At 37.3% G+C, this 24982-nt stretch overlaps 2 protein-coding genes across 3 annotated transcripts in view; one reads left to right on the forward strand and one right to left on the reverse strand.

Moving 5' to 3' along the window:
- WASHC4 (WASH complex subunit 4) overlaps positions 1-19442 on the forward strand; it is a 38123-nt gene extending 18681 nt beyond the window's left edge. The window contains exons 11-33 of one of the 2 annotated variants that reach the window (XM_072401170.1): positions 424-547; positions 633-760; positions 1547-1707; positions 2721-2847; positions 4221-4346; positions 5479-5586; positions 5871-6017; positions 6406-6485; positions 6995-7100; positions 7531-7647; positions 9125-9293; positions 9497-9651; positions 10371-10445; positions 11333-11437; positions 12613-12747; positions 13867-13975; positions 14549-14615; positions 16937-17023; positions 17121-17268; positions 17452-17548; positions 17956-18152; positions 18633-18732; positions 18905-19442. In XM_072401170.1, coding sequence (XP_072257271.1) covers positions 424-547; positions 633-760; positions 1547-1707; positions 2721-2847; positions 4221-4346; positions 5479-5586; positions 5871-6017; positions 6406-6485; positions 6995-7100; positions 7531-7647; positions 9125-9293; positions 9497-9651; positions 10371-10445; positions 11333-11437; positions 12613-12747; positions 13867-13975; positions 14549-14615; positions 16937-17023; positions 17121-17268; positions 17452-17548; positions 17956-18152; positions 18633-18732; positions 18905-18966 — 2730 coding nt within the window. In that variant the 3' untranslated portion in view covers positions 18967-19442. Of the gene's footprint in view, positions 1-423; positions 548-632; positions 761-1546; positions 1708-2720; positions 2848-4220; positions 4347-5478; positions 5587-5870; positions 6018-6405; positions 6486-6994; positions 7101-7530; positions 7648-9124; positions 9294-9496; positions 9652-10370; positions 10446-11332; positions 11438-12612; positions 12748-13866; positions 13976-14548; positions 14616-16936; positions 17024-17120; positions 17269-17451; positions 17549-17872; positions 18153-18632; positions 18733-18904 lie in introns of those variants that run through there. The other variant, XM_072401171.1, reaches the window with a different exon arrangement.
- Positions 19443-20053: 611 nt separating this feature from the next.
- The window catches only part of APPL2 (adaptor protein, phosphotyrosine interacting with PH domain and leucine zipper 2), a gene marked incomplete in the record, with an annotated part of 38192 nt that continues 33263 nt past the window's right edge, over positions 20054-24982 (reverse strand). Inside the window, 2 exon segments of the mRNA XM_072401172.1 lie at positions 20054-23658; positions 24910-24957. Coding sequence (XP_072257273.1) covers positions 23524-23658; positions 24910-24957 — 183 coding nt within the window.

Here is a 24982-nt window from a genome sequence, read left to right on the forward strand (position 1 = left end):
TAGTGTTGTAAATAGGGGGTCTTTCAGCTTTATTCCGCGTTTTCTACCTTCCAATATCAAATTATAAACAAATACAAAGCAGACATAACTTTTTATTGTACATGTTTACTTGTGGTATTCCCCTCTTGTCCTGACTGCAATAATTTTTTTGGCGAATATTTCAGTATTATACTAGTACAGGTTAATGTATTAGGAATGATAAACATAAAAAACTGCCAGCCACCTTCCTGACCTGTCATGTAGAAAAAATGAAGCATTGTCTTCCATTTTGTTTTGGCATGTTAACTCACAGGTTTTCAAATAAACATATTTGAAATTGCTTGCCCATCTGCATATAGTGTTAACCTTTTTATTTGTAATGTTTTTGTTTTTTTTTTGTTTTTTTTTTTTTTTTTTACAAATGTACTCTCTTATTTGTCACAGGGATGTGTCGAACAGCAGTTTGACTCCTCCAATGGGGGAGTGTCCGTCTCAAAAAATGGAACGTTTGCTGAAGAGTTTACACATAACATCCGCACAATATTTTCTAATGTAGAAGTTAAACTAGGTAAGTCTTGTTCAGCTTGGAGATGAATGAGCCTTATTAGTGTAACCTGTGGGGTCAACTCTGTTTCTTTTCTAATACTGTGCAGGAGAAGCCTCTGAAATCGATCAGCGGGAACGATATGTGGGGCTCTGTAGCCTGTTTGTACTTAACTTCCATATTTTTCGGAGCGTGGACAAAAAACTTTATAAGTCTCTACTGGATGCGTGTAAGAAGGTATTGTATCTAGTTGCATAATGTACTAAATGTATCTTTAAAAAACTTTTTTTTAACCTAAAATCAAAAAATTAATTATCTTTGTAGTTTTTTTTTTATTGTATTAGGATAGATCTTTTATAGGCCTTACACACTTGCATAGTTACAATACAGATAGTGAACTTTTTTTTCCTTGGGCGATAGAGTGTTTTTTATTTGCAGGATCGCAAAGTGAAAATAAAGGGGAAAGAGACCCTCAAAGACTAATGCAGACCTTGATTCTGTACATAGGTACACATGCCATTGAATAATTGCAAAAAATACATACTGCCAAACAGAAACATTAGTGAATGCACCAGATTTGAGTTCATCTACTTATACACCTGACATAATAATTTTTTTGTTTAATTGTGAAAGAAATGTGGTGCAACCATTTATTTGGCTTTTGGAATTGGGTAAAATGCAATCATTGGAGACCTAAGTCCACATGAATAGGTTTTGATATAGGCCCCCACTTCTATTGCAACTAGTTTAATAATATTTTCTTTTTCAAATTCTATTCAGCATGCCACAAAATCTGTGTCCAATAGTTTATTCTAGACATTATCCTATCCTGAATCTAACCCTTGTTGTTAAGTGTTAACCCCATAGCACTGCCTTAAGTTAAGTTAGCATGGATCTTGGAAAGGGGAAAAATATGTTAATCCAATTTGTACATTTTCTTTGAATTATGTAAATAGAATACCTGAGGTTTTGGTGATCTGTATGTTTTAGTATAAAGTAAAACTTTTTTTTTCTTTATTGTAGGTCCCAGCAATCACACTAACAGCCAACGTTATTTGGTACGCTGATAATTTCCTAATTCAGAAGGTACCAGCTGCAGCTAAATTGATGGACCGGAAAAGCCTGCTTGCCGTTAAAACCCAGAGAGAAACTTATTTACAAACTAAGGCCCAGTCTCTTACCAAGTACGTCTATTTAAACACATGAACCACTTCAAGTATATGTGTTAGCATTATTATTGTAATGGTCTGTAGAATACATTTTGAGTAACTAAAATTATTTAATTATCTAAAAGCAGTGTTATTAAGCACAGTTTTCCTAAAATTAGGCACACAGTAATTTCAGAGTTGCATTGTTATAAGTAAACTCAGGTAAGCTAAACCTCCGAATACTACCTGCAGGCGGTTATGAAAAACCTCCATGCCTTGACATCTCTAAGGCTATGTTTATATGGATGGTTAGTTTGATGTGTGGTTACTGTAACTGGGTACTTAATTTCAAATTTTAGGCACCCAGAAGTGGTACAAGTGTGAGTTGTTTTTTTTTTTACCAAATTCTTGGAAAACTCAATGGGAGTGGTTTTCTAATATTGCTGTTGCTTCTTTGGCATTGAAGTCTGTGGCAACCAAATTTTTGAGTTCATTAAAAAGCTCCTGAAATGGCATTGTCGCTAAATTGCTAAAGGGGTTGGAAGTCTGGAGGACTTGTAGAAATGTCGCAAAAGGGTACTACAGTTGCTCAATGGCTATCTTTCTAGCCTAGAAGCACTGAATTCCGAAGTTATAAACTCAGGAATATCATGGACTATCTGCAGTTTGTTTTCATTTATTCTGAATACCACATGCCACCTGTCAATTACAATTAGTCATAAGTATTGTAACATGACAAAAACAACATAATGGCTAGAAGAACTTCAGGGCATCTATGGAGCTCTAAGAGTTATGGCAATATATGTTTGCTTTGTGCCTGCTTAGGGTTTACAAAATCTTTTATTTCTTTCACGTGCTTTGCTGCCCAAAATGTTGTTCTGAGCAGTATTGCTTGGCTCTTATGTAAAAACATTTGGGAAGAAAATAAATGTGTTTCAAATAGCATGTGGTCAGGTGTGTGCTTCAATTTTCTGCACTAGAAACATGTTGTTAGATGTTAGCATCATGGTTCCGTCTAATCCTCATTTACTGGTTTCCTTTTCCCATAGAGATGTCCAGTCCTACTATGTGTTTGTAACATCTTGGATGATGAAAATGGAATCAATTTTGTCGAAAGAACAAAAGACAGAAAAATTTGCAGAAGACCTGACTAGCAGATGTAATATATTTGTACAGGTATGAAATTATGCCTTGGTTATATATTTTTTTTTTAACCGATAAAAATCTATTCACATTTTTCTTTTTTTGTTACAATTTTCTTTCCAAAGTGTATTTACAGATAGTACCATAACTTCCATTTCACCCCCTAGATCAGAGGTTGGCAAACTCCGGCCTTTAGGCCAGATATGGCCTAGCCAGTAGTCCATTCCGGTCTAATGCCCCCCCCCTGGTCGTTCGGCCTAATCTCGGCCAGCAGGGGTCGGCAACCCGTGGCTCCGGAGCCGCATACAGCTCTTGAGCCTCTTTGTTATGCCTCCCTTCCCTATTTACCGCGGCCATTGCAGAGGAGAGGGATTTCCCTTTGGGCGTTCCTGATGGGGGGCATAGCCATCAGCACGGGACGCGTGAGAGAGAGAGTCTGGCCTAGTGTGCCTTCTTGACCTTCTGAAATGGCCTAGTAGCCAAATAGGGTTGCTGACCCCTGCTTTAGATCAGCGGTTGCCAACCGGTGGTTCGCAAGAAAATTTGGGGAGTCCGCGGCTCTGGTCAGTGCATCTCCGAGCGGAGTCAGGAGAGAAGGACCCCGCTGGGGGGACGCACCGGCCAGAGCTGCAGACCACGTACCCCCAAGCAGTTCACAAGCTCAGGGAAGTGGGCGGGCTGTGTCCCTGCACACAACCCGCACCCGCTCTCCCATTGCAGGCTCACATCTGCGATGGGAGAGTGGGCGGGATTATGTCATAATGGCGTCGCTCTGGGGGAAGCTTCTCCTGTTTAAATTACACCCGGCTCCCCGCGGATGCGCGGTTGGGAGCTGGTGATTTTAGTGGTCTGCAGACCTGAAAAGGTTGGCGACCGCTGCTCTAGATCATGTCCCACAGATTTTTTTAACCTTGTTACTGTTGTGAGAAAGCTTATATTGCATTACAAATATTGATGCACTAATAGTCTATGTATAGTTTTCTTTAGGTGCCAGTTTTGTTTACCCCACAAGCAGTGTTTACATGGTTTCCAAACTTTCAGTGCACTTATATATAACATATAATCACATTGTATAATGGCACCTAGCAGAATTCAGTGCAGCAACTGTTTTTTATTGTCACAGTCTTTTGCATAGTCCATGGGTATATGTGCATTGACCGGGCAGTTATCCATTTAATTATCCAATTATTCAAGTTAGGCTGCCTGTAGTGATTTATTGTGTCTTCTTGGTGCCACCATTTTGCCGGTGTAGTTATTTGTTGTATAGTTGTTTGTTAACTTAATCACGTGACAAAAAAAAATTGGTTTTTTTTTTTTTTTTATACATCACATAAGATGTCTGGTTCAAACAAATGTAATATGTTTAATCACAAAAATAAAATCTCACTTGTTATGCTTTTTCAAAGGGATTTCTTTATGCTTGTGGCCTTAGCAACATCATCAAAACTACAATGAATCTGTACATGTCTATGCAGAAGCCAATGACCAAAACATCTGTAAAAGCATTGTGCAGGCTTGTGGAGCTTCTCAAGGTACCTGTTCGTATTAGTGGTAAAACACAACTTGGCATCAGTCAGTAAAAGCTGCTTTTATTTTGAGTAGAGTTGAGTGTATCAACCTTCTAATTGGGTGAATTTGGTGAACCTCCTATTTACATTAAATTGCGTTTTTTAAATTTTATTCATATTAATCTTTTAACTTGATAAATACAACCTTTACTTATCGTCTGAGTCAAATGTTTATATATTTGACATTTTTAATTAAAACCAAGTACAAGGCAATATCCTCTGTTTGTTTACATATGAAATGTGCTATCATGATTCTTCTCTACCTTTATACTGTAAAAGTGGATGGCCCCCAAGCCTGTGGCACCAATTCTGAAAATGCTTTCAATCCACAGTGCAAGTATGAGAATGGTTTGTTCAGGCCTCTTGGTCAGACTTTTAGGCTTAGTCTACACGGACTGTTTCCCCAGCGTTTAACCTGAGGCTTTTAAAGCCCATGTTTGAAATCCCCATGCATTCCAATGAGCTAATCTACACCTGGAAGTTTCCTTCAGGAGCTTTATCTTAAACGTTGCCTGCACTAGAGGTGAATAGAGGGCCTTGTCCTAATTTAACCCCTAGTGCCCGGGGATCCCTCACTGTCGGGGAGTCGTCCCATGGCTGTGCTCATGTCAGGATTGCAGCATGGGAAACATCCTGTCATTGGGATAACCTGTAAAAAAAAAACAGTGTAGTTACACAAACCCACATTTAATAAAATAATTTAACATTAAAGCCTCGTCCTATTTTTTAACACATATTTTAACCCTTTCATGGAACGATTAAGGGTTTTTTTACCCCCGTACTCATTCCCTGAAAGGGTTAAAAGTAAAACTTTTATAAACGTTTATGTAAAATCCCAGCATAGAGGTTTATAAAAAAAATATTTCGCGTTTTAAAGTCAAGCTTTTAAACGCTTGTAAAAGTGTATAAAAACGTATATAAACTTTTATATGTGTTTTTAAAACCGTCCATGTAGACCCAGCCTTAATTAGTTTTAATATGTTTCTTTTGAATACTTTGATATATAAATAGAAAACTGTTTATGCAGTGACAAAGTATACCTTTTGTATAAACACAATTTATTCTAATGTACCTAATTTTTTTTTTTTTGTTCCAGGCAATTGAGCACACCTTTCACAGAAGAAGCATGGTTGTGGCAGATTCCGTCACTCATGTCACTCAGTATCTGCAGTATCAAGCATTGAACGCCATTGCAGTTGCAAAGGTAGTCATTCAAGTATATAGTGATGGGTGGTATCTCGAGGTTGCCTGATAGTTTTGCATATTATTTCTTTGCCTGTTCACTGGGATTAGAATAACTGGCTGCCACTTTGTTTGCCTTTATTAGACAACTCTGTGCACAGAATATATGGTTCACCATAAACTCGTTTCTCTAATTCTGGTCCTGTGATATTGGGGAGAGGAAATGTTATTTTTTTTTCAAAAACATAAATACAAGACATCTATTATAACTTGAGGCTTAAAAATTTGTCATGTTTATGTATTTAGAAGCGGGTTGTTTCGGACAAGAAGTACAGTGAGCAACGCCTGGATGTCCTTTCTGCTCTGGTTTTGGCGGAGAATACTCTAAATGGACCAAGCACAAGACAGCGGAGACTTGTGGTGTCACTGGCTCTTAGTGTTGGGACACAGATGGTAAGTGAGCATAGCGTGTAACAACAAAGTTCTATGGGTCCTGTGATAGTTCTGTAGTCCTAAGGAGCTCTCGAAGTGGTAAATAAGGGTGGGAGGTTATAAGGGACTGACACTTTCATTCACCATACTTCTTTCTTCTGGTTGAGTCAGAATGAGGTCAGCAATGGCAGCCTCCATATTACATTTTATAATTACAAGTTTACTTCAAGTATTGCCAAAAATACCACAGAACTAATTCATTGTATACTGTTAAATATTTTAAAACTAGAAGGTATGTTGTGTTTTAAAACGTATGCTTGTGTTTTATGAATTGTGACTTTTGCCTATTATTTGCCTTGCACTTCAGTTCATATCAGATATTTTAACAGACTTCTATAATATTTTACAGAAAACATTTAAGGATGAAGAGTTATTACCTCTGCAACTTGTTATGAAGAAACTGGACCTCATAAGTGAATTACGAGAAAGGTAAAGAATATAGGCTATTACTTCTGGTATGAGTTAGTATTTTTCCCAAAACAGTCTTTAGCCTTAAATCGGAGTTATAAGACAAATATAATGATCTTTATTTTAGTGCTGTAATTTTAAGATCTCTTGGGACTCGACTGAATTAAAACTGTCACTTTTTTAATTAATATTCTTGGTGCCTTATTTTTATGTTCACTTCAGAACTACTGATTTTTCTTTTACAAGTTTACGTGAATGAAAAAGCTAAGGTATAAAAAATGCAGGAGGCCTGCAATGCACTGCATGATCTCAGAACCATGTACGGCAGATTGAAGCCCATCGACGTGGGCCCTTATTGTATGTTAGCTTTGTATAATGAGCTGAATTTGTGTTAGAGGAGTATGTTTGATAGACAAAACTGAAATAATGTTTTCAGCCTGCATTTCCTGACATGAAAAAGGTTGTTTTCAAGTTGTGATAAAGAAGCTATTTTCATAGCTGCTGTTTGACAATTTTGTTTTGATGAACAGAGTGCGAGCCCAGTGTGACTGCTGTTTCCTGTACTGGCATCGGGCAGTATTTCCCATCTACCTGGATGATGTGTATGAAAATGCAGTTGATGCCTCTAGGTTACATGTAAGTGCTTGAGATTTGTCTCATGTTTATTTCACTGAGAGAGCTTGATGCAATATGTTTGATGCATTTTTAGTGTTATGTTTCCTTTTAAAATCCACCACCTCTGGACTAAGCAAAAACATCCCTACTATGTCTGGTAGGAGCTAGTTAGTAATGTCAGGCAGAAAGCAATGTACTTTAATTTTTTAGACCTGCATACCTTCTGCTACCAAAACTAGGCAAGCATACCACACGTTTTAATTTTTTATATTACTATGTTATACTAGCTAGGACCCTCCCTTGTCAGTAGCAGATCTAGGAGGTATCATAGCAAGAATTTCCAAAATACACTGTGGGGCAGTCAGCCAATTAGACTCCAATGATATTGAATTGGTAACTTGGGAAGAACTATACTTAATAGTTTAAAGTTTTATTTTATTATTCCATTTAGTATATGTTCAGTGCATTGTGGAGCTGTGTACCTGCAATGATGCATGCCAAACACTTGGAGTCCCATGAAGAGTTGCTGAAGAGCTATGAGAAGGAAATAATGGATGTTTTAAATGAGGTAAGGGGAACTTGTCTTGAAAGAGTTGTTCACTTGGCTTAAAATAAACTTTTTTTTTTTTTTAATAATGAAAACTTGTTATTACTTTCTTGCTGTCTAGTGATATATGGGTTAAAAATGCTATTTCCACAAAATGTTTTCACCTTCAATCAATTATGATTAATGCAACAAACTTAATGAACCTCCACACATATGTACAGTGGGTCAGGTAACTACAGCTAACTATTCACGTTGCACCCACCCCAGGACTGACTTTTTACACCCTATCTGGAACTAGTTGTCTGTGTTTTGGAAGGATGGTGTTAGTTTGTCTCTTAGGTGCAAAAACCTTTTTCTTGTAGCCCCCGTTGGTTGGACAAGGAACAATGACCACATTATACCAGTTTATGATTGCAGGAAGTCCTTTTCCTAACTCAAAGTATTGCACTATGGTGGATGGAACTGCTCATGACCTAATATTTTATCTGTAAAAAACACTAATAAATCAGATCATCCAATGTGACAGTATTATGAATAAAATAAAGCTGCCCTTTTACATTTCACAAAATGTTGCAATGTAAGACCAAGTCCATCTTTATTTCAGCAGAGCTTTACTATGCTGACAGCTCTGCTCCCTTGATTACTCCCACAGCCCTAGAGATGCTGTGACATGTGTTCTGTATCTGTAATACATGTCACAGCTCCTCTAGGGCTGCGGGAGTGAACAGGGGAGCAGAGCTGTCAGCATAGTAAAGTTCCGCTGACTGCTCTGCTCCCTGATTGGCTGAGGAAAGGGAAATCCTGATGATGCTTGAGCTGTCATCAGGGTTTCCTATTTCTCAGCCAATCACAGAGCACTGGAGATGAATGGGCACAAGGCTCCCCATTCATGTCTAGTGCTGAATGGCTGAGAAACGTATAACCTCAGCCAATCACAGAGCACTAGGGGTGAATGGAGAGCCATGTCCTCATTTAACCCCTAGTGCCCTGTGATCCCTCACTGTCAGGAGGAGTCCCAGGGCTGTGCTCATGTCAGGATTGCAGCCCTGGGAATCATCCTGTCATTGGGATTACCTGTAAAAAAAAAAAAAAAAAAAAGTTTAGTTTACACAAACACACTAATTTAATAAAATAATTTAACATTAAAGCCTATTTTTTACACATATTTTAACCCTTTCAGGGAATGAGTAAGGGGTTTTATGTACCCCTGTACTCATTCCCTGAAACGGTAAAAGTAAAACTTTTATAAACGCTTATGTAAAATCGGGGTAAAACGCATCATAGGCGTTTATAAAAGTTTTTTGGCGTTTTAAAGTTAAGCTTTAAAACGCTTGTAAAAGTGCATAAGAACGCATATAAATGTGGTTGGAACGTTTATATGCGTTTTTAAAACCGTTCATGTGAACCCAGCCTTAGGAATGAATCATTCTTTGTTTATTTTATATTTTAGTTATTTTGATAACACAATCTTCACTATTTCTTCTTTTGCTGACTTTAGCATTTATTAGACAAACTGTGCAAAGAAATAGAGAAGGATCTCCGCTTGTCAGTTCATACTCACCTGCAGCTGGATGAAAGGAATCCATTCAAAACTGGGATGAAGGACTTGGCACATTTCTTTTCCTTGACTCCAGTTCGTTTCTTTGACAGATTTATTGATATCAAAGGTAAAGCCAGCATATATCTCTGTAAGGTGCACAACACTTAGACATTTATTAACATTTTGCATGATATTGTCATTTTTTTACTCCTGTTTCCTTTGTTTTCTTTAGTTTTCTCTCTTCCTCTGTTTCTCTGTTTTTTTTTTTTCTCTGTTCTTCTCTCCTCTATCTATATTTAACCAAAATATTTAAAACTGTTTGTTTTCTAGCGTATGTAACACATTATTTGGATAAAACCTTCTACAACCTGACAACTGTAGCACTCCATGATTGGGCCACTTATAGCGAGATGAGAAACTTGGCAACCCAGCGCTATGGTTTAGCAATGACGGAGCCCCATTTGCCTAGCCAGACATTAGAGCAGGTAGTATTCTTTAGAACACCATGGTTACTTCTCATGAAGTTAATGTTTTGCTACTACAATGTCTTTTTAAATGTTGTTGTTAGGCACACTCTTTTAAGGATCAATGTAATTTATTTCCGAAATAATGTGATGAAAGAAAAAGATGAAAGGCGAACTATACAATTCTTCCATTAAAAATTATTATATTAACATGTTGGCCACAAGGTGGGAGCTGTGGGGTGATTTTAGATGTAAATTCATTTTACATTTATAGCAGACATTATTCTTTTTTCTTTTATGCAATCTATATATTCTTTTTTGTTTTTTTATTAAAGATAAACATAGGTAGTGGTAAGTAAGTCGAATACAAAAGTAAGTCAATAAAAATAAGTATAAGATATGCTACACACATCTTTGAGGCAGTTTAGATAATAACTCTGAGCACTACTGATATGTCTAGAACTTTGCAGACACTGAACTATTATATTTATGAAGCTTGTACATCCCATTCCAAACCCACTGTCAATGTAAAAAATGTGTTTGTATAATGAAGCGTTAAAATACCCTTCACTGGAAACACAAAGCTCCACAATTTCTATAGGGTGTCCACAAACTTTTCACCATGTAGTGTTTCTATAAATGTTCTGTTTTTCAATACCTTCTTCTTTCAGACTGTCTTCTAGGATGTGAATCTATCCAGGCACAGCAGCTTTACTGACTTGTTCTGCCTTTTATTTCAGGGCCTCGATGTTCTAGAAATCATGAGAAACATTCATGTCTTTGTATCTCGATATTTGTACAACCTCAATAACCAGGTATATATTGATAATATATCTGTTTTAAGTTTTTAGTTCTCTCTGATAGTTTCCTGTTAATGTAAAAAAATTGGACCAGCCAGGAATGGACACTTTATATTCTCCAGCTCCAGACTGATAATTGAGAGTCTGTGATTTATCAGAAAATAGTTTATTTTGTGTTATGTGGACTGCAACCTTTTTGTAGGAAAGTTTGGGGTCGTTTGCTGTTAGCACTGAGCTCAGAAAGGAAATTGGACAGGTAAGATAGAAAGATACTCTTTTACATCAGTTCAAGAGTGGAGTGTAGGTTATAAATGTCTGGGTTTTTTTTACACATTATTTCACAATATTATCCTCAAATCTACAGTGTAATTGTACATAATTTAGCTGTTGTATAATAGAGTAGTAGTAGCTATCCACTACAAATTTCAAGCATTTCCTTACATAGAACAAAAGCAGTCCAGGCCCCCTGTTGCTTTTACATTTTCTTTTTTATGTGGTCCATTATTAGCTTTAATAGATTTCTTATGTTTTAAGAGCACTAATGGGAGGACGGAGCCATGGTTGTACCTTGTCATGCTGCACTACAAATATGTCCACCATTGCTCATCTCCATTAGATTGAGGGGGATTGCTCATCTCCATTAGATTGAAAGGATTCGACATACTAAAAATGTTCTTGGCCTGAAAAATCGAGAATTCAGAATGCAGCAATCGCATTCAAGTATGGGAAAGCTGCTATGTATTACTTTTTTGTTTTTGGGTTTAGTAATCTCACAAGTCTATGTCTATTGTATCCCCACTGCTAGGGGTTACCGTAATTATCCCCCATTTCACATAATAAAATTAAATAAAATTGGTGAGCTCTTCTAATAATGTATAATTCTATAAAACCTTCCTTTGCAGATCTTTGTAGAGAGGACCAGTAACAACAAACACCTGAACACCATCAATATCCGGCACATTGCCAACTCTATTCGGACACATGGCACTGGAATCATGAGTACAACGGTAGATATTTTTTAGGTGTTTAGAAGTAATGGGTCACTATTATTTTCAGTCACAACTTAGACCTCTTGCTGAGCTGATTAATAGAAAAGAACCTAAAGATTTGCCTTTGCCATTTAGCTCTCTAGTAATAGTATTTGAGTATTTGGTCATTGTACTTTTTATTTTGTTTAGGTGAACATTTCCTTGCTAGAAGTACTATGAATGAAATGCGTCTCACTGATTAGATGTTATGTATGTCTGGTGTACAATATATTGCCCAGGATATGCTTACTATATATGTTTAAACCGAGTAATGAAATAAACTTTACAGCATACGTGTAGGATATGTGTATTATATTATTTTATATATGTTTCTTTATTTAAATTTAGAATCCAGAATTTGCCCCCCCCCTTTTTTTTTTATAAGGGGGTGCGTCAAGTAGACTCTATGAATTACTAGTGTCAGCTAACTCTTTGATGCGGTTCACACATATTAAAAGCAAGTTTCATTCTAAGCTTTTTGGATCAACACAGTTCAGTGTGAAACATATCAAGGCATTGGGCAGCTACTTGAATGTTGTGCCTTTACCATACCATCAATAAACCCCCCAATTACCGCAGGGAGCTTCACACATCTGTCCTTGGATTTAACACAGCGGTGACTTATAACAAAGAATTAACAGCAGAAGGTTGCTGGGACCTGTGCTTAATGCACCACTTCCCCAAATATTGTCTCAACTTGTAAATTAAAACACATTGGGCCTGATTTATTTAAAACTCTCAAAGGCAGGGGAGGATACACTTTTATCAGTGAACCTGGGTGATACAGCAAACCTGGAATGGATCAGGTTCAGGATTGAGAGAATTTGCTAACAAATAGCAAATGACTATTAAGAAATCCATTCTAGGTTTGCTGGATCATCCAGCTTTACTGATAGTGTATCTTCTCCAGTGTATAACCTAAATCAGGTCCATTGAAAGGAAATTTAAATCACCTTTTATTACCAACTTGATGCTCCATGCTACTGTTAGCAGCTGGTCACATGACTAGGTATTTGTTATCCAATCTTCACTGACATAAAGGGATTTACAAAAAAAAAAATGTGAAAATCTGAATTATTTTTGTAAGATGTTTAACCTACTTTAGCTTGTATGTAGTTTTACCCATTCCTTGACTGACACATTATCTTTTTTAGGTAAACTTCACATACCAGTTCCTAAGGAAGAAGTTTTATATATTTAGCCAGTTTATGTATGATGAGCACATCAAGTCCAGGCTGATCAAGGATATCCGTTACTTCAGGGAAGTGAAGGACCAAAATGATCACAAGGTACTTTTCTGTATAGATTCTACAATATTTACAAAGATGTTTCTGGAATATTACATTCATTTTGCAGAGGTGATCAGTGGTTCTCGGCTATGTTAGACACTGAGCACCTACTGAGTGGCTGCCGTGAACTTGTGTTCATACTCTGTACACTTGTCATCAGAGGAAAGTTAGTCACAGAGTGTTTTAGTTTTTTTTTATATATTGTTTACCTGCTATATGCTTGTACAGTGCCAATTATGTTGGCTGTAATGCTCAATATTTACAATACTCCATGGATATCTGCAACCCTATAGCTTCACTCTCACACATCGTTTATGACAGGTGTACAATAAACATAAAGAGATTTGTCTACAGGTACTCCCTGGGATACATACGAGATAGGGACTGTAGCTTTGTTCTTAAGTTGAATTTGTGTGTAAGTTGGAACAGGTACATTATTTTATTAAATGTAATTAGGACAGATGTTTGTCTCAACATAATATTAGGCAGCGTGGTGTCAGTTACTGTATAAAATCCTCACTGAGTTAAAAACAAAGCAAAAAAAACCTTTATGGAGTCTAGACATTCATTAACTTATGGAGCACGCTGTGCTTTGATATGCAAAAAGAAACAACTGCAGAGTTTGTCTTGGTCATTAACCTCCTGGGTGGTTCATTTCTGTCTGTATTTATGTCTAAAAGCAGTACATTGTCTTTCATGAAAATTTATTTTACATTGTAGGCCTGTAATTCTTAGGCATAACTCACTGAAATATGTCCCATATTTATTAAATGTAATAATAAACTTTAAATAAAAAATGTAAAAATTTGTTTTAACAAGGGTGGATAAATAAATCAAAAATAATGAAACCTGTAATAACTGTACAGTAGTATATATATATAATGATTATTTTGTATTGGATTCAATACAGTTATTTTTTTATTGAATCCAGTACAAAATAATTTGAATTTCCCGTCACGCTCCCTCGCAAGCACCAACGTCACCCGGAACAGCGGACGGGGACGTCAGCGCACGACTGTGATCTGTACCCAGCTATTTAGAGTTGTATGTGTATTATTGGGCTATGTTGTTTAGTTGGAACACTGGAAGATGACACTTTGATCTAATGTGTTCTTATAGTATCCTTATGAACGGGCAGAAAAATTCAACCGTGGAATTCGGAAGCTTGGGCTCACCCCAGACGGACAGAGCTATCTTGATCAGTTCAGACAGCTTATTAGTCAGATAGGTGAGTAACAACATCCATAAATCTGTTCTTCTATTAGCAACTGATGATATGTTGGCATATTAGAAAACAATAGTTCTGATTTAAACCACAGCAGAAGTAGTGTTTTACCGACACCAAGCACCCTTTTTGGCTTCCAGAAGTTTTGCAGATTCCTGTACTTTTAAACCTACTGCAACGTTATGTCTCCCACACACGGCCTTCTTTCTTTGTTGGTGTTTTTTCTGTATGATGGGGAAATTTCATTGGCACACGTGCTGGATAGCCCTGTTGCCTCTTTTGAAGTTTCTTTGTACTGCCATTTTTTAAAATTATTAAAGAGCTGTTTTCACACTTAAATGTAAGCTCTGGGTGCCAACTACTTTGACTTGCTTTGAAACCTGATGCATCGTTTTTTCTCTGAGTTATACTGAGGAAGTAGATTTAGCTCACCAGTGCCAGTTTTGGCATTCTTTAACACACTTCTAAACGTTGATAGTTTCTCCTATTTTAGAATGACATAAAATATATAAATGCATTGTTTGTGGCTAGCTCTATTTTAAGTACAACAGGAACAGTTTTTGTTTTCCTTTGTAGGAAATGCCATGGGCTATGTGCGGATGATTCGTTCTGGCGGACTCCACTGCTGCAGCAATGCAATAAGGTATTGACAGATTTAATGAGGCTAAACCCATCATTCATTTCTTGTTTTATTATTCTTGCATGTTGGTGATCTTCACATTTTGAGAAAAATTCAGGTTTTACTTGAGCATATAGATCCTGTCTGTGACTGGGATTGCCTCCTGTTAACCGTTTAGTGTATGCAAGTGATAGAATTGTGTGGCTCAGGAAGTATGCCTGTGTATCAGACCCCTTGGCACCTTCCATATATGCAGAAATAACAGGTCCTGTTCTCCTTGGAATCGTGGTGTGATTGAAATGAGTGAGAGAGAAATAGTTGCTTCAAAAGGAATCTGGAAATGTGTGAAACGAGGGAGGAGCCTATGGACCTTTACCCAAAATGGAGGAATCGATGAGCACTCCCAGAAAATATGCAGAAACGTACTCCGTCCCTCACAACACCTCCAACAAATATCTGAAACTTCTGGAAACATGAAGTGTAATTGAGACAGTACTCTATACCACCTAGTTAGTTTTTTTTTTTTTTTTTTAAGCCGGTTTTCTGATATGTAGAACTAACAGAGGAAGGTTGAGCCATAGGTAAAACTTGATCTTTTTTGGATTGGTAAACAAATAATGATCCAAATTTAGGTCTTGCGCCCATTTCATAAAATAAGGCGGATTATAGTCCACTTCAGGTACAATTAGGACAGAATATAGATATGATGTTAATTGTCTAGCTGGACCTTGTTCAGTTCATAAGGCTTCAAATTCCCTAAGTGATTTAGTCAAAGAGGGGTAGTGAATGGGGAAAATGGTGCAGTTGCCTAACTCCAAAAGCCCAGTGGTGCGTAAAGAGAGGTTCTTCATTCACCTCTATAAGGGAGGGCAATTTCCTACTGCGTAGGAAAAAATGAACATCGCGTGGACCCTGGGAAGCCACACTGCGAAATACAGAGTCAGTCCAGGAGAAAAAGAAATATTCCCTATAACCGGTGTAAGTGGGGATAGTAGAGGGGAGACACTGCGGGAAGTGGACGATTTGAGACAAACAGAGTGGCTTTAATCGTGGGGTGACCTTTGACCAAAGGGTGCCACTCCAAGGCAAAGCAATCAAGTAATCCCAGCTAACGCTTGTTCAATTTTTACCCATTGTTTTATCTCAGAGTATCTAAACCACTCCACAACTCTGCCCAGATGTCTTGCAGTATAATATAGACGGGTCTGGCACTCTCACTCCCCACTGGTTCTTTGGCAATCTAAGAGCTGGAAACTCAACCTAGGTTGCTTGTGTGCCCATGAACTGTGTAAAGATCGTTTTTAAATTATGAAAGAACAATGTTGGAATCATAATTGGCAACGCTTGTAGCTTGTAAATTAATTTGGGTAGGAGCATCATCTTAATTGCACTGCATCTACCAAAATGAAATGAGGAATAAGGAATGAAATTCAAAGCATATAGTCTACTCATATTTTTACAGATCCTTACACCCAAGAAAAGAATCAGTTCGGAGGCCCATCGAAACGGGAAGGTCTCCTTGAGAGTGTGACATGTGGCCTGTGGGATGGAAATGTTAGGACCTTCTGATTTTTGATAATTTTAAAGTGAGACAGGGAGCCGTACTGTTGGATTTCCTCCATAAAACTAGGCAGAGAAGTAATCGGTGAAGTAACATAAAATAGTAATCTGCAAAGGTGACCTCCTTGTATGTAGATCTGAACACCTTGTATAGTAGGGTTCTGCCTAATCTTACTTAGGAGAGGCTCTAGCGTAAGTATAAATTTCAAGGGTGAGAGAGGGCAACCCTGTCTCGTACCGTTAGAGATCTGGAATGGGTCGGACAAAACCCTGTTAACCTTTTCTCTGGCTGATGGAAGGGAATACAGCGCCAGTATAGGTGTTATCTCATCCCCCAGGCCAACATGTCTCAAAGTCTGCTTTATAAAACACCAATTCACCCTGTGGAAGGCCTTTAGATTGGCTCATTTTTAATTGACGTTTAATGCAAACCTATATAAAGCCTGATCCCTATGTGCTCCATCAGGGAAAAATCATCCAGCAAAATCACACAAAAAGATCAGCTGAAGAGAACTATTTCCTGTGAGAGTTAACTTTACATTTTACAGCTTAGTGTGAAAAGAAGCCTTTCTGCATGTGGCTGCTTGTGATTAACTCTCTCCTTCTGCCATTTGCAAAGGCCTTAAAATGTAAATAGGTTTGCCCCATGTTTTCTTTATGCAGCATTAGTTGTTCGGTTGTAACTGACCATTCAGCATGTCTGTGTTTGTGTACTGTAAGAGTTAAACTTCTGAGCATTACTGGAACATTTTACAAAACTCTCACATTAACCTTTAAATGATTAGGTTTGTTCCAGACATAGAAGACATAGTGAATTTTGAGGAGCTTGTAAAAGAGGAAGGACTGTCGGAGGAAACACAGAAGTCTGCAAGGTGAGATTGTTCTATATTAAATGTCACCAATTACATTAAGAGAATTTTCACCACGCTTTTATTGAGTCTAATCAAATGTACTTTGTTCTTTCTATAGACAGCTGGACTCTGTTCTGACTGATCTCACCCGTAATTCAGCAGAAGGTACAGAATATTTCAAAATGCTTGTGGACGTGTTTGCTCCTGAATTTCGCAGTGCAAAGAACATCCATCTCCGAAACTTCCACAGCATTGTCCCACCTCTGGTGTGTAATGAAAATGTTTCTACTATTTCTTCTACTTTTAGGTTACATTGTTGTTTGTCCAATCGGTTATCTCCTTGAATCACTTATAACCATTACAATTATTACAGTGTAATATATTACAGCTTACCATATACCTTTTTCTTTGTAATGTTTGTATTTAATTTTTTCATTTTACTTTGTCAGACTCTAAACTTTGTTGAGCATTCTATAAATTGCAAAGAGAAACTCAATAAGAAGAACAAGGTTGGCGCTGCCTTCACTGATGATGGATTTGCAATGGGTAAGTCATAGTCCTTTTTCCCCTGTGAATCTGTTGGACTTTAAATAAATGGATATTTGGTAAGGATATATCAGATGGATACCAGCTGGCTTCAAAGGATTTGTCTTTGTCAAGCTAAAAACTCCATTACCCAAATGTTGTTGTAGTCAAATTAGCGCTATAATGAACTTCAGTTGTGTCAATAACTCTTTTAAATATATTTAAATATTAAATATTTAAAAATTATATTATATTAAATATATATTATATTATAATCCAAAAAATCAAAGAAAATTATTTTAACACTATTATATGTTCAATTTATTTAATGAAGTTTCTTTACAGGTAGCAGCTGGTGACTTTATTTCGAGGCACAGCAGCACGGTTTAAGCTATTATTCTGTGTTTCTATATGTGTGTTGAATGCAGGTGTTGCATATATTTTGAAGCTACTGGACCAGTACCAGGAGTTTGACTCGTTACACTGGTTTCAGTCTGTGCGAGAAAAGTACATGAAGGAGAAAAGAGCCGTCTCCAAGCAGCAGAATGTACAGTCTAATAATCAGGATGAAAAACTACTCCAGACCATGAACTTAACACAGAAAAGGCTGGATATCTATCTCCAGGTGCTCCATCTTTGTTTTTATAGTTTATTCACCTAATAGTTACTGTTTAGTGTACCCACTGCTCGGAGGGGGGAGGGGGATGTCCCACCTATGCTATGAACAACTGGTACCCCTGGTTCCTGCACAATGCATCTGATTTCCTGTAAAGTTCACTGGGACCTGAAAACTAAGGTGCTATAATAAACAAGTAGTGATCACTAATGTTGTCAGTGGATCGAGGGCTGTCTTTTCCCATCCCTTACCCCTATTGATTTTGTTCTGCTATGAATGGCAGTAATCTAACTCTGTAATGAAGCACAGTAGGGGACAGGTCAGGGCAGACCATGGAAGGGGGCTGATCCGAGTTTCCAGGGGTATTGTGTGACCACAGCTCCACACTACTTCATACAGTAGCACCAACATGAAACATGTAGCAAAGTGTGCAAACAAATTTCAGCATCTTATTTAAAGTTGAACTAATTGTGTGTTTCATTTGTTTAGGAGTTTGAACTGCTTTACTTCTCGCTGAGTAGTGCGAGAATTTTCTTTCGTGCTGATAAAACGGCGGCTGAAGAAAGCTTGGAGAAGAAAGAGAAGGAAGGTGAGTGAAAATTGCTGCTGTTTTAGGTGTAATTTGTTATGCTACTTATTCAGGCAGATCTTCTAGAATAGTTTGACATGTTGGCTTCTTTTTTATATTTTAGTGATCGTTGGTTTAATAAGGAATGTCTTTCTGGTTTGCACAACTTGACAAGCTTTTGTTTGTTTTGTAGCGTCTTCTAAAGCCAACGACATTCCAAATAATTCCTCTGCCTCAGACTCTGTTATGAAGTGAGGGTGTTGCACTGCTTACCTCGGAGCCCCAGAAAATCTCATCTTTCAACTTTGATGCATTGACTGGAAGCAGAGATTGCACTTCACAATGCGTTCTGATCACTGTGAGTCCAAGGAACATAACAAAGATTGGCAGTAGCCACATGTCCCATGTGCGCAGTAATCCAGACTGGGCTATGACATAGACTCCAGTCATTTTGGAACAAGTTATTTGTGTCCTTATGGCTTATATAATGTAAACATCTCAGAATTCAGGGATACGAAGACTGGAATACCCACCCGGAGGAGGCGGCGGCGTAAAGCGTCTCTCTATATTGTGAATTCACAATGAAGTTACAGATGCATATATCTGAGGGAAGGCTGACAGTTTGTATATGTGTAAATGTGCACCTTTTGTACATCAATTAGGTATTGTAAATGTCATCTCTTCATATGTACAAAATGTATAAAATATATACAATATTTCAGTCTGTTAAAGTGTGATCTTACTGCTTCTCACTGTGTTTATTAGTGTGGGAGCTTTATCTGGGACAGCTCTGACCCAACACCGGTCTGCTGTCTTCCTTTGTTCCCAGTAACTACACTGAACAAGGAAATGGCAGAGAGGGCAATTTCCCCCTGTGCAGGTTCACTATATTAGCGTTCCAAATTCCATACTTGGAGTTGCTCAGACTGTGACCAGCCAATTATGTATACCAGGCTCTTGTACTATACAGCATACACAACGTAGATACCAGATCTGGAACAAGAAAACAATCATGAAAATCACAGGGCTGATTTCTAAAAATGATAGTTGTGTTGATCTTGTAACTTCGATATACTTAATCATTGAATTGGAACAAGTATGCAGAATATGACTAGTTCATGTGGTTTGTAATGAAGGCATAGGTTCAGAGTGCCAGGCAGGAAGCATTTTGGAAATTTGTATATACTGCGCTATTCTCCCCAGAAAGTTTTAAGTTGGGTCAGCCCCTGAATTGTGACCAAACTTTTACTTAAAAGTTGTGGAAAAGACTATGAAAGAGTATGAATATGCACACACTTTACTTTAAGACAAATATATAGACTACTAAAAATGAAATAGCCAAGACCATCAAAATTTTATTTTATTAGTGCAAAAGGACAGCGGGTTTAAATTTCAATAATTTATTATTCATCATTTCTAACGGGTCACTGGATTATTGGAACTATATTACATATGTAACTGATAATTCTGCATTGACTCACTACTTTATCGCAATCCACATACAGGATTTAAGACCTCCAAGTCAGTAGGTATAAACATGAACAATACTTAAATGATTAGCAGGTTTATGAAAATATCCAGTAAGGTATAAAAATAGATTAATTTCATTGGTATTGGTCATTGTTATTTACAAATCAACCCCTAGGCATATTATACTGCAGAATTGGCTACATTGTATTCTCAGAACCCCCACAATTCCTGCCTGATTAACATTAAATTTAAAATTTACCAAACACAAGTTTAGCTAAAACCAAAGTCAGGTAGCATTAAGGATCCAACTTTATTTTTCTTCTAATGGGGCATTTTAGTGTTTAAAGTGAACTTGTCACAATTCCTGGCATACAAAATTGAATTTATTTACAAAGCAAGATACATAATCGGTGGTTAATTTAAGAGAACATTGCATTATACAACCAGCAGGGTATCTACATGAAGACAAATAGTCATACATGCAAATAAGGCTTTCCCTTTACACATTGATGTGCCCCACTCTTCTTTATCCCTATTAGTCCTTTTAGTGCAAAACTTCATTAAGGTCTTCATTATAAATTGGAGGTTGTTTTTTTTTCCCCATTCCATTCTCTGCTTATGTTTGTGACAGATTGAGTAATCAATTCATAATAAAGTACAAAATGGCCACACGTGATTCCATAAGGTCTAATATCTGGAAGATGGCTAAATTATATGTCAAGCAAGTTAGATTATAATTTTTTCATTATAGGCTGAAACATACAAACAAATTAGATTAGGGGTTTAAGAATGGTCAGTCCTGGGTTAGACCGAGTCGAGAACAAATCGGATCTTAAAGTATTTTTGACCTAAATAACAGATAACCATTACAAACATTTTCAACCATGATGGAAAACCAGTCTAGGAGAGTGGTGTTGGAGACGCATTGATGCTAATATGTACCAAATTAATGAGATCGAGAATAATGAATGTGAAATGATCTGAATATCTTCTGCTACTTAAAGTGCAAACAATAATGGAATTCCCCAAAACCACAAAGTAGCATTATGAGGTTTAGTAATATAGGACTATCTAATCCTACAACAGGGTGAGCCCGAGTGATTGCAAATCATCATATTACCTCCTCATCCTGCACTGTAAAAGTCAATTCTCCATTGCAGTCTGCTGCAGAAAATGGTTTAGAAATGTTTCACCCATCGTGTTATACAGTAAATATAGTGATTTTCACAATTAGACATAAACCCCAATCATTTAGATTGCGTTCATGCTCTGTAGTTGTGTTTAGCACACATTGACATGGGTATGTAAAAACTACTTGGATTGCATTGTCACTTGGGGGTCAAAATAGACAACACATTATTTTAGAAAGCTCACCAAGAAATTATGACAGTTCCTAAATGCAGTAACCATTTAGTTTACCCTGTCAGATTTAGGAGTAATTTTGATCAGCTGCAAAATTTTTCTTTTATGAATAGAAATTTTTAGTAAATAAAGAAAAAAGATATAAAACTGCCAGAGCAAAAAGGAGTGCTGCAAGCAGACAAATCTTGTGTGTAAGGCAGGGGGTCTGCTTAATCTGTAAAGAAAAGAAAATAGTACCTCCTAACTAAACCAGTATACATTTCTTCATAATATATACCGGATAAATATAACCGATATGAAGGTGCAAAGGACACCTTCATGGAGGATTATATACATTTTTTTGATGCTTTGCCAGGAATATCTACAAAAAATAGATGTGAGATCCAGCTTTTCCTATCTCATATTCCACAGCTTTGTCAAACATTTGTTAGGCTGCTATAGCTGCAGAGAGATCAACGATGACCCATTTGTTTGTTATCTGCGTGTCCAGCTCTGGCCTGGCTAGACGGACTTCTGCAATACACACAAATCCTCCGGGTTTTTATGTACAGATCCAGGGGTCTATTTATAAAGCAGTTAATCAGAAATTCACTGAAACATTGCCTAATTGAGAATCAATCTCTGCCATTAAAACATGGACCTGGATTCACTGCTTTATGAAAAAAAAAAAAAAAAACTGCTCTGAATAAACTACCTACCCACTTCTATGCAAGTAAAAAGTAAACATATGACAGGGTTCAGGTAAGAGTGCTCATAAAAAAACCTGACAACCTGTACAATGCATTATGTGGAGTATTCACCTATCACATGATTTGGGATAATATGATAAATCTAACATTTCAGAGAAAATATGCTTCAAATGACTAGATCTCAGAAACTTTTGCATCACAGATCTGTGGAAAGAGGCTGCCTGCAGCAATTTTAAGGGAAAAAATTATGGATACCATGTAGGTAGATACATTTTACCTCCTAGGTATAATTAATATTAATATTTTACTGTGTTCATCAATAGCAATCAATGCTCTGATCTGCCAATACTTGTATGAAAACTCCCCTATTACATGGTTTAAAAGCAGTAAGTACACAAATAGTAGCATTTAGCATGTATGCAAAGAAAAGTAAGTGCAAGTGTTATATTTTTGGTTATTGTTTCAGAAAGGAGACGATGAGGGCGTTTTTAAACATCTCTTTAAAAGTATAATGGTACTACACACATTAGAAAATAATTCTCTGCCTTATATTGCTCCTGAAGAGGTCACAGTCATTTATAGCACACATGTAAACATATAACCAGTTAAGGTTATGAAGAGCACATCCAAAATTTGCACTTAGGGCTTACTGAGCTGTAGGGTTGCAGTGCCATCAAAGTACACAGGTATTCGTGGTAGGCAGTGCTTTGTACATCTACAGGCTGTCATAATATATACCCACAAGGCATACAGAGATCACCACGTCTACACATGAAATGAAAGACACCCAGGAGCTGATGAATTGTAGTGTTTTGCAAAGCTACTTTCCATGGCCTGAATAGTCCCCCAGCTCCTGTAATTCATGCACAGTGATCGGACTACAAAGCAGTCTTCCAGTTAGCCTACCTCTGAATAAATGTGTACAATGCTGACACTTCAGCTTCTCCACCAGACTGCAAATTACCAGCCGATCACCCTCGGAGTAGCAAAGATTAGATCACAGCACAAACATGGTGTCAGAGCTTAAAGCTTAGTGTTATAGATTGATTTTCTATGAAGTATTGAGAAGGCTATTCATGTTGGGATCATTTTTGTGACTAAACATTTCACAATCCAATTCAATTGTTTCTGCCTACTCTACCAGATTTATAGATTCATTATAACTGGTACAATCCCTTGGACTGATAACTGAAAATCACCACCAGAAGAAAGAAATCTTCCAACATTATGGACATATTACCAACAATCAAAGCAGCCTTGAGGATGTATAGATGAACTTCAGAGATGCTATTTAGGCTTCAGATTCCAGTCCTTCTTCACATGGCTCAATTCCCTCAACTTCATCTGATTGGACATTCAGAAGAACAAACTTGCCATCGTTTGATAGGGGAACTGAGGACATAAGTTGTTTTAATGCTTCTGGGTCCTACCAATAAATATAGATAAATTACAAATCACTTGAACAACAAACTTATATGCAATACAAATGTTAGTAACCCACCCCAGTTCTTCATATTTTGTACAGATATGGAAAACCTAAATATGCACCAACTTTGCACAGACAGGACCATAGCTATGACAAATCCATATAATAAAGGCTTTAAAACTTTTTTTACGACAACTTCCACACATTAGATGACCCTCTCTAAACATCATAGTGCACATCCATGCCTATCAGTACTTGACCCTATAACAGGGATGTCAAACTCCGGCCCCCAATGTCCTTTTTTTTTGGCCCCCAAAGGAATCCTAAATATGAACTGCAGCTTGCCCGCCCCTGCATTGAAATATTGCTACTACTACAATTTCCAGCATCACTCGAGGCTATAGACCAGTGGGCTCTCTGCCTATGCATGGCCCCACATTGGACTGTTTTATAGACGCAAGTAATGCTGAGAATTTTAGTAGCGACACTATTTCTAGCAAATCCCCCCCAGCTGTACTTTTCCTTGCTTCTCCAAGGCATGGACATGAATGGTTAAATTTTCATACAAGAAAATTGTTATTATTGTTAGCCTTTGCAAAAAGGTTACCATTGAAATTTAACACAGAAGGCTAAGGATAGAGAAAGAAGCATAATATTTTTTCTTAAATAAAATTTAAAAAAATCTTTTGCCTCTTTCTCTATTACAGGCTTGTTCCAGATTGAATGTAAAGCAAAACCTTTGTTTCCATATGAAAAGGTTATATATCTAATGAGAAGGAAAAACCTACATTTTTTCAAAATATTTCAAGGTTGGCCTGCGACTTTGTCTAAGTTATTAATTTTGGCCCATTTGAATTTGACACCCCTGCCCTATAAAATCCACATTAGAACAATAGGCTTTTGGTCTCCTAGGATCTCCAATCCAATCATATTGTCTGTTTGTACAGAAAGTAAATGAGCGTCACTGCACACAACCCACCCACTCTCCCACCACAGGCTCAGATGACGTCACGTTCAGGGGCATAACCCTGCCCACTCTAACCATCGACCCGGCCCCTCTGGCAAATTTTTTTTTTCAGATTGTGGCCCCTGACTAAAAAAGTTTGCCCACCCCTGGATTAAAACCATTAATGGGAGAACTACAAAAACTGCCAGTGATGACCTTTCTTCCAGAGATCTCTACTTTTGTGCCTGCCATAGAGACCTAATGGCTTTTCCCAATAATCCTAAACCATGAAAAGGGAAGCTTACCTTTTCTGCAGCAGCAATTTCTTTTCCCAAGCTGATTGCAAAACATATCTGTGGAAAAGACAAATGCATTATA

The sequence above is a fragment of the Pyxicephalus adspersus genome, chromosome 2 (genome assembly GCF_032062135.1).
Source record: "Pyxicephalus adspersus chromosome 2, UCB_Pads_2.0, whole genome shotgun sequence".
In the NCBI taxonomy this organism is placed as follows: Eukaryota; Metazoa; Chordata; class Amphibia; order Anura; family Pyxicephalidae; genus Pyxicephalus; species Pyxicephalus adspersus.